This window comes from Babylonia areolata, chromosome 1 (genome assembly GCF_041734735.1).
Source record: "Babylonia areolata isolate BAREFJ2019XMU chromosome 1, ASM4173473v1, whole genome shotgun sequence".
Classification (NCBI taxonomy): Eukaryota; Metazoa; Mollusca; class Gastropoda; order Neogastropoda; family Buccinidae; genus Babylonia; species Babylonia areolata.
The window spans coordinates 3,189,478-3,199,281 of record NC_134876.1 but is presented as its reverse complement, the minus strand read 5'-3'; the positions used below and the strand labels follow the sequence as shown (position 1 = coordinate 3,199,281).

The 9,804-nt window shown below is 42.2% G+C and overlaps 1 protein-coding gene across 1 annotated transcript in view; it reads right to left on the bottom strand.

Annotated features, from left to right (window-relative positions):
* Positions 1 to 225: 225 nt before the first annotated feature.
* The window catches only part of LOC143290889 (epidermal growth factor receptor-like), a 17,634-nt gene continuing 8,055 nt past the window's right edge, over positions 226 to 9,804 (bottom strand). Inside the window, exons 3-7 of the mRNA XM_076600445.1 lie at positions 8,346 to 8,538; positions 5,426 to 5,551; positions 5,127 to 5,213; positions 3,873 to 3,985; positions 226 to 3,565 (exon numbers count right to left, since the gene is read on the bottom strand). Of these exons, the coding sequence (XP_076456560.1) occupies positions 3,443 to 3,565; positions 3,873 to 3,985; positions 5,127 to 5,213; positions 5,426 to 5,551; positions 8,346 to 8,538 (642 nt within the window). The 3' untranslated portion in view covers positions 226 to 3,442. The remainder of the gene's footprint in view (positions 3,566 to 3,872; positions 3,986 to 5,126; positions 5,214 to 5,425; positions 5,552 to 8,345; positions 8,539 to 9,804) is intronic.

The following is a 9,804-nucleotide window of genomic DNA, read 5'->3' as shown; positions in this document are numbered from 1 at the left end:
CGCGCGCTTTTTGTGTGTATGTGCGTGCGCATGTGTGTGTGCGCGCGTTTGTTTGTGTGTGTGTGTGTGTGTGCGTGTGTGTGTGAAAGAGAGAAAGTGTATGTGTGTGCATGCACGCGTTTCTGTGTGTGTGTGTGAATGTGTGCGCGCGCGCGTGTGTATGTACGTGCATGCGTGCGTGCGTGTGATCGTCTTACAGGAATTGAGTACAATATTTTTTTTTTTTTTAATTCATTTATTTTCTTCATGTGTCAGCAAACACCTGGCAAATGTTGACTCCACGCCTCAACAAAAGATGCTGGGAAGTTGTGATAACTCTCAGATAAAGTCAGAAATACAACACAGATTCTGTGCTCATAAGATTTCTTTCTCTTTTCTTTTTTTTTTTTTTTTTCCCTCAAAATTTGGCCCTAAAGGCTTCGTCGGGAAGGTGTCACATGAAAGAAACACGAACACTTTAATCGTAATCGCAGAACGGCATCCATTTAAAAATCATATTTTATCAAACATATTCTTATATTTCCAGCCTCCAATATGGGATAATACTAAGGAAAGATGATATAAAGGAGAATGCTATAATATTAGATAATAATCATTATCATTATTATTAGCTGTTTGTTTTTTGTTTTTGTTTTGTTTTTTATCATATATCACACACATCTTAAATATCCCTGTTGTAAACAACAACAGTAACAACACTGGCAGTAACAACAGTAACAACAACAAAAGCAAATTCAACACAAATAAAAATGATAACATCAACAGCAACAACAACACTTATTTTACAGCCTATTATCATTAAAAATATATATATATTTAAAAAAAAAAAAAAAAAAAAAAACTGCTCCATGGTATTTCGTCTGACTGGTAAATAAGAAAACGGACGACCCCGGTAAGATGACGCATAGGTCATACGGCACCCTGGAGGAGCTGCGACGGACGGCAGCCTTCATCGAGGACACCGGGCTGCTCATCTAACGGGAGGCGAACGAGGAAGAAGCAGAAGAAAACGAACGATAAAGCCACGTCTATGCTGCTTGTCTCTGTCAAAATCCTTCAGGAGCTGGGCATCCTTACAAGAAACGAGACAGCTCGTTGTAAACAGTACGTAGGTCCGGCCGCAATGTAATGCTGTGTAACTATGGCTGACGGATCGTATTTTTATCACTTTTCACTTCGCCACAGCAAGCGTAACACTGCATACATCGAGCTGAAAGATATATCAGAAAATAAAACCACCTTTGTTGGTTCCTGTAAGTGTTTCTTTTTTGTGTGTGTAAGGCAGTGTGAGTGAAACTGATCGCCCGAAGTGGAGTAACCTTCGCTCTTCAAAACGCAGCGCGGTAAACAAGTTTGCCGACGTCTGCTTCATGTCTGAGAGGGTTGGTGACAAAAACAGGTTACAGACATTGCTCCTTACAACCAATCGACTTAAGAGACATATCAAATAAAAGATCACGTTCTTTACTTTTACGTGGGCTAAGTTTCCAGTTGACATATTTTACTCGATTTATTAAAAAAAAAAAAAAAAAAAAAAAACGTGGCTCAAAATTTACTTATTTTTCTTGACGCTCTACTGCGCATCCAGACAAAATAAATCTTCTAGTCAAACCCACCACTGAAAATATAATTCTTTCATATCTAAAATGCTTTATAAAATGACCCGAAAGCTTTTTAAGGAGCAGCGTCCGTTTAACGAAAAAGTGGAGACTTTGTATTTTTGATACCACTGATCAGCTAGATCTGTTTTTAGATCTGAGGTTTCAATGCCACGCTTCGTGGAAGTCTTGTCGCATAGCTCAACGTAGCTGAGGTTTTGATTCAAATACTGGTGGATTTTTTTTTTTTTTTTTTTTTTTTTTTTTTTTTGTTAATTTGAAAACCACTGAACATTATTTATTTTAGTAAGTATATGAATGATAGGTTTCATAATTTTAGTTAATATCATCGTTTTCTGTTGTGAAACAATTTTCTTTCCGACAATGAAAGACAGCCAAGAACTCCGTCAAAATAGCAGACGAATTTTTCGAAATCTTTCTCTCTGCATATATCACACACACACACACACACACACACACACACACACACACATATATATATAATAGAGAGGGAGAGTTATTTCCTTTCAACCTTTTTATACTTCAGAACTGATACGGAGCATGCATTAAGCTTAGTTCAACTGGATGTCTGTACTTCAGAACTGGTACGATTATCTGTGATGATTAGTAGTTAATAATGATGTATAAACAAGAAAACAGTTACATAAAGTGATGCATATATATTGATTTTAACACACACACACACACACACACACACACACACACACACATCCTGAAAAATATCTAAAAAGAGAATCATTCTTAGTATTAATGGAGCACATTATCCCCGATCGTCTTGAATAAACTGCTTACTTTTTTCATATAATCTTATCAAAAGCAGTCATTTATCAAGATTTATTTTTAACATTTGCTGTCTTGTAAGTCTACAGTCTTTCCTGAACCTGAAAATATCTTTAATGTTTATGTAGATGCAATAGCTTTTGAGTTTCAATCATTTTAGTAACGCTACCATCAAAACTTCTTGATCGGACATGCTGTAAATAAGCATTTTCCTCAGAGTGTATGACACTGGCATTCAGCCAATGACGTTAACAGTCAATTAAATAAAGTCTGAGGTCTTCTGCGTACTATATAGATCATATAATTTTGATATGAAGATTTTTGACTATGAGTATGCATCAGTGGCAATTCTACACGGGTTCTAAAATGCCATTTTGTGAGACTGGCTAAAATCGCGAAATGTTTTGAAAATTCCAAACTACAACTCCTAAAATGCCATTTTGTAAGATTGGCTAAAATCGCGGAATTTTTTGAAAATTCTAAACTATATCTCTAAAACTATTTGAGATATTGCATTGAAACTGGGTGTGGCACCTTATTTTATTGCACTCTTTCATTCTTGCAGATGTGAGGTTTCTGCTATAAATTTGAAAATTTGGCCGGACCTACCTATAAACAGTCTTCTTCTTTTTTTCTTTTTTTTTAAAAAAAACCAGTTTTATTCAAGTTTAATTGTTCAACATTTTACAAAGCAATAAACTCGGAAAGCAACAACATAAAACATACAGAAAACCATTCCTTACTAGAATTCAGCTTCATTCGAGTACCTTTGAATGAAAAGCAAATATCATATTTATTTAAGAAATCAAAAAGAAAGAAAAAGAAAACAAACAAAAAAAAACCGAACATGCACCCATAAGAGCAAACGACAGACTAAACATACGTAGACTGGGTTTCATTATGAAATTTTGTCATTCATAATTATTAAGATCACCGTCAGTGAAACATCACATTTTTTTTCTCTGCACTTTTGACGCGGTGAAGGCTGACAACACAAAGTAACACCGGCGTTGAGGTCGACAGACAGTCTATGGTGGTGATGTTCAGTCCATGGCGCCAAGTCTTGGGACCATGGCTGTGCAGTTCTGTCCGTTCAGCACGTGAGGCGGGAACATCGGGCAGTGCGACGAGCAGCTTCCGTCCTCCAGCCTGTAGTCTCTGCAGGCCTGTAACACACACACACACACACACACACACACACACATATGCACATTCACACACACACACACACACACACACACAGGCATAGGCACATTGACACACACACACATAGATTTAGAGGCTCACACAGACAAACACACACACACACACTTATGCGCGCACGCACGCGCGCACACACACGCACTTATGCGCGCACGCACGCACACACACACACACTTACGCGCGCACGCACACAGCCCGCACTCGCGCGAGCGCACACCCCACCCTCCTCACACACACACACACACACACACACACACAGACTGTACTCACAGTGCACTGTGACGGGGAGGGGCCATGACAGCCCATGGCACAGTCGGGGGAGCAGCAGGAGACAGGGGGGCGGGAGGTACACAGTCCATGCTCACAGGAAGACGGGCACTCTTCTGCAAAAACGACACGGCTTTTTTTTTTCTTTTTTTTTATACTTATATAGCGCCTATCCTCGGTCGGAGACCAAACTCTAAGCGCTTTAGAAACACGGGTTCATTCACTCAACAGGCTGCCTACCTGGGTAGAGCCGACTGACGGCTGCCATTGGGTGCTCATCATTCGTTTCCTGTGTCGTTCAGTTATATTTCAGGCACGCACACATACACACTCAGACAAGCATGTAACATTTTACGTGTATAACCGTTTTTGTTTATTTACCCCCACCATGTAGGCAGCCATACTCCGTTTTCGGGGTGTGTGCATGCTGAGTATGTTTTTGTTTCCATAACCCACCGAACGCTGACATGATCTTCCGCGTGCGTATACACACGAAGGGGGTTCAGGCACTAGCAGGTCTGCATATACGTTGACCTGGGATATCGGAAAAATCTCCACCCTTTACCCACCAGGCGACACCGAGATTCGAACCCCGGACCCTCAGATTGAAAGTCCAACGCTTTAACCATTCGGCTATTGCAGTGCGTCATGTCGTCATAGAACGAACTTCTATGTGTGTGGGGAGGGGGGAGGGAGAAGGTGGGGGGGGGGGGGAGCGGGGGGCCGGACGGGGACGAGGTGAGGCGTGGGGGAGGATGTGTGTGTGGGGGAGGGGGGCGTAGAATGTGTGTGTGTGTGTGTGTGCAAATGTGTGTGCGTGCGCACGCGCATGTGTGTCTCAAGTGTGTGTGTGTGTGTTGTCTCTTTGCAGTGTGTCAGTGTGTGTGTGTGTGTGTGGTTATGTGTGTGTGTGTGTGGTTATGTGTGTGTGTGTGTGTGCGTGTGTGTGTGTATGTGTGTTGTCTCTTTGCAGCTTATTACCTTGTTTGTTTCTCTTGTTGCAAAGGACGTGGAATAACATGAACGAAACAACGTGACGAATCACAAATAGCATTTTTTTAAAGAGAAGAGTGTTTAATCTGGTGACTGATTTTTCAGGGAAGCAAGATTGTGGGGGATTAATTGATGTATCACTGGAACGATGACTGAGGTGCATTAAATTTTGGACGGAAATTGTTTAATATTATAAATAAACAAATAAACAAAAATAAAAAACAGAGCGTGCTTATGACATGGCGAATAAAGGGAGAGCATTACGTTTCTGATGTTGACAGAGATCATCTGTAGGTCCCCAACAGTGACGTCCCCTGCCTGGCCACTCGCACACATTTGAACAGGACGGACCTGCACACACATACGCATATACAAGTGCAGATATTCACACACACATATTCACACACACACACACACACACACACACACACACACACACACACACACACACAGCCCAACTATTGCTTATCGTTTTACTGATCCCCCTCCCCCACCACATCCCAGCTGAAACATCATCTTTATGATCATCATCATTATAATAACGTTGTAGTAGGTATACGTACAAAGAGCGTTGTTGTTGGTGACGTGCGCACTGCCTTCCCTCACGATCTGCCGCCAGTCTATGGTAGCCAGGTAACACAGGTGGGGGCAGTTCTCCAGGTCTATCAGCACGTTGCCTGATGACACCTCTGTGCAGGCAAGGATTTCCAAACATCACTGCCTTACACATTCACACATACATACTCATACATGCACATTCATGCATTCATTATCAGTTGTTTCTCATGGAGGAAGGTGGCAGAATGGTTAAGACGTTCATCTGCCAATACAGTGTCCGTGAGGGATTGAGTTCAAATCCCGATCTCGCCCTTTCTCCCAGCTTTGACTGGAAAATCAAACTGAGCGTCTAGTCGTTCGGATGAGACGATAAACCGAGGTCCCGTGTGCAGCACGCGCTTCTACCTTCTACCCGGGTTCCCCCAACTCACCATTCACCCCTCCACCACCATTCCTACCTTCTACCCGGGTTCCCCCAACTCACCATTCACCCCTCCACCACCATTCCTACCTTCTACCCGGATTCCCCCAACTCACCATTCACCCCTCCCCCACCTCTCCTACCTTCTACCCGGGTTCCCCCAACTCACCATTCACCCCCGCCCCTCCTACCTTCTACCCGGGTTCCCCCAACTTACCATTCACCCCTCCCCCACCTCTCCTTCTACCCGGGTTCCCCCAACTCACCATTCACCCCTCCACCACCCTTCGTACCTTGCGAACGAAAACATTCAAATGTGAAAAAATAATGCTGAACAAAATGTCTACAATTACTAGTATGTGTGACGGGACATTAAACAAAATTACTCCTCCTTTTTCTGCACCTTTTGCGTTCTCTGATACACACACGCGCGCGTGCACGTGCACACACACACACACACACACGCGCGCGCGCGCGCGCGCGCAAAACAAAGGGCAAAGGAAGACATTAGAGTCTATTTGTCACTGGGATACATTTACCGAGTTGTCAATGCACGATGATAATAACACTTATTTTGAAAACGCTTTCGTTCAGCCAGATAGTAATCACTCCACAAACTGTTCTGATAATTGTTCGTAATGTTCAGTTTTGTTGTCGTTTTACAGAGATGGGAGATCGGAATTTCGTTGACATGAACAATCACACAGTGCGTAACAGAACAGCTTGGAATTTGTTTTTGTTATGTATGTATTTATGTATGAATGTATGCAAGCATGCATGTATGTAGGTAGGTAGGTAGGTACGCACGTACGCCTCTCTCTCTCTCTCTCTCTCTCTCTCTCTCTCTGTATATAGATAGATAGATAGGTAGATTGATAGATAGATAGATTCTGTGTGTGTGTGTCTCTCCCTGTGTATATACATACATATATCATATAAGAGAGAGAGAGAGGGATTTTGTGTCAATTTATTTCTGATGGGTAGGTAATGTGATGCTCAGTGGCGTGTTAACATCACTGTGTCGTGTGCAGCTTGTGATGACATGTGGTGTGCCTACTTACAGCACCCACTCCAGTTTGGTTTGCCAGCTTTTTATTTCCGGATCTTAAGCTTAATCACTGTACCCATTCTAGAAGGGCGTGCCTTCTTACAGTGCCCATCCCAGTACGGTATACCCAGTTGCTGTACGCATTCCAGCATCGTGCACGGCATGCCTACTTAGTGTACCGATTCCAGTACTGTGTGCTAAATTACTGTACCCATTCTGGAAGTGTGTGTGTGTGTCTACTTATAGTGTCAATTTCAGCACAATACGCCAACTTTTAATGAACCCGTTCCAGCACGTTATACTATATGCACCAATACCAGCACAGTATGCCTGCTTCCTGTACCCATTTCAGCACGGTTTGGCTAATAAGTGTACTCAATCCAGCAAGGCGCGCCCAGTCACTGTTATTCCATAGCGCGTGCTGACCATTGCCTATGGAACGTGCTGAGCAGTGTATTCACAAAGTCTGACCATATAGCACGCTGGGTATCTGTGAATGTCAGGCCTCTGCTCCTGGTGTTTTTGTTGTTGTTGTTTTGCTGTTGTTGTTGTTGTTTTTTCCAGAGCACATGTGGTGTAACGTCGGTATAGATTAGCCCTCACGCTTCGAAATCTCAAGTCTTTGAAACTGGAACTGAACACTGGGATTCATCTGTTGGCATGTTAGATTTTTTTTTTTCTTCAAATGAGCAACAAAACAAAAAACAACAGCAAATGTGTGCATGCCTGTAGACATATATATATATATATATATATATATATATATATCAGGGACATAATTATATTTTCATATCAGTTGCTTTTCTTGGCCCCTTTTCTCCTTTATATATAACAAATTATGTGTGTGTGGGGGGGGGGGGGGGGGGACCTAATAAGAGCATATATTTTGCTCTTTTTTTTTAAATTATAGTCAAGTACACGTTTGATACACAAACTACATGATTATTCCTGATGCATAGATATATATACTTTTTGTTCGTGTATCTTCTGTATTTTATGTTGATTTTTGCTTGTTTGTTTGTTTTTGTTATTTGGGGGATTGTCTGTTGTTGGTTTCATGTTTTTTTGTTTTTATGTTGTTATTGTTTTTGTTGTTCTTGCTGCTGTTGTTGTTGTTGTTTGTCTGTTTGTTTGTTTGTTTGTTTTCGGGGGAGGGGGAGGGGGGAGGGTTGCAGCGGGGGTGGGGGAGGGGGGCTTGAGGGATGATCATATGCATATGAACAATGTAAGTACAAGAAGAAAATGAATGAAAAAGAAGTTTGAAAAAAATATATAGACATATATATTGACACGATGTATAATATGATATTTATGATTCAATATATATATATATATATATATGTGTGTGTGTGTGTGTGTGTGTGTGTGTGTGTGTGTACGTACATACGTACATACACACACACATACATACATACATACATACATACATCAAAGAAGAAACCTGCGCTACTGTCACCTTTCAGGTTGGGCATGGAGATCTGCTGGTGGTCGTTGATGGACACCAGCAGGGAGACCTCGGGCACCCCACGCACCTGTTTCCCGCCGTTGAAGGTCTGGTTGCCCCGGATCACCTGCAGGCTGGGCAGGGCCACCTCGGCGGGGAACGAGTTGGCGATGATGGCCACGAAGCCGCTCACGTAGCGTACTTTCTGCAGTTGCCAGAGATTTCGGTTCAGTTCAGTTCAGGACCAGTACCAAGGGTGAATTAGCAAAGCCAGGTGGTATGCCAAACTCACACAAAGTCAAAGTAAAAAATAAAATAAAATAAAAAGGTGTGCTTTTTATTGTCAGACACTCTGGCCCATTGCAATAGGAATGCACGTTTTCAAGAAAGACATCGTTCATTGAAAGGCTATTAGAGGGACATTCTCTTTCACGCATACATACGCATTCTCGCATACATACAGGATACTTACTTGTGGGTAGTGGGAAAGAAAGTGTTGGACTGGATCAACACTTACCTGTGTTTAATATTGGTTACCTGTGTTTAATACTGGTAGGAGGGGGGTTGAGACGATGTGCCCCCGAGTAAACTTGATGTGTTTATTTGATAATTGACTGTGTGGCCACACCCATCAGTGTCCTTTGGATACTTTGTTGAAGGAAATAAGAGTTACTTCGGTTGTTGCTCCTTCTAAATATTTTTTCATTATTTTTTTTTTAAATATACATTCATACAAATGCATAATTATGTACATTAAATGCGTTGTAAAAATCTGTTTCTGTGTGGGTTTGTTGGTGTTGTGGTGTCTGTAGTGGGGCATGTGGGTGGGGGGGGGGGAGGGTGCACGTCCGCTTTAGCACGCGTTTGACAGCCCATGACACTAGGAATGCACATTTTCAAGAAAGACATTGTGCATTGATTGAAAGGCTGTTATGGAGACATTCTCTTTTACGGCCAAGTGTTCTGTATATGATTTGTCAGGCCTCTGGCCCATAACAATAGGAATGCACATTTTCAAGAATGACATCGTGCATTGATCAAAAGACTGTCATGTACATTCTCTTCTACGGCCAAGTGTTCTGTGTTTCAGTCTGGTAAGAAAAAGTTAGAGGAGGAAGAGGAGGGGGAAGAAAGGTAGAAGGAGGAGGAAGAGAAGAAAAAGAAAGAAGATGAATAATGTCAGTGTGTCTAAGAACCCTTAGCCTTCATGTATCCAACAGTGTCAACAGGGAAGAAGCAATAACGACAGAGTCAAATTTGTTCCCCAAACTACCGGTACGGAAAAAGGGGTCAAAGGTCCTGTACACTTTTGCGGGGAGTAGTCATATACATCGTGTCCAGGTACCAGCTGCATTGCTTGGTTCTAACTTTTTGACAGATACACGTGACTAAATGCCCACGGTCATTGCTTGGTTCTAACTTTTTGACAGATACACGTGACTAAATGCCCACGTTGACCGAACTACGCCAT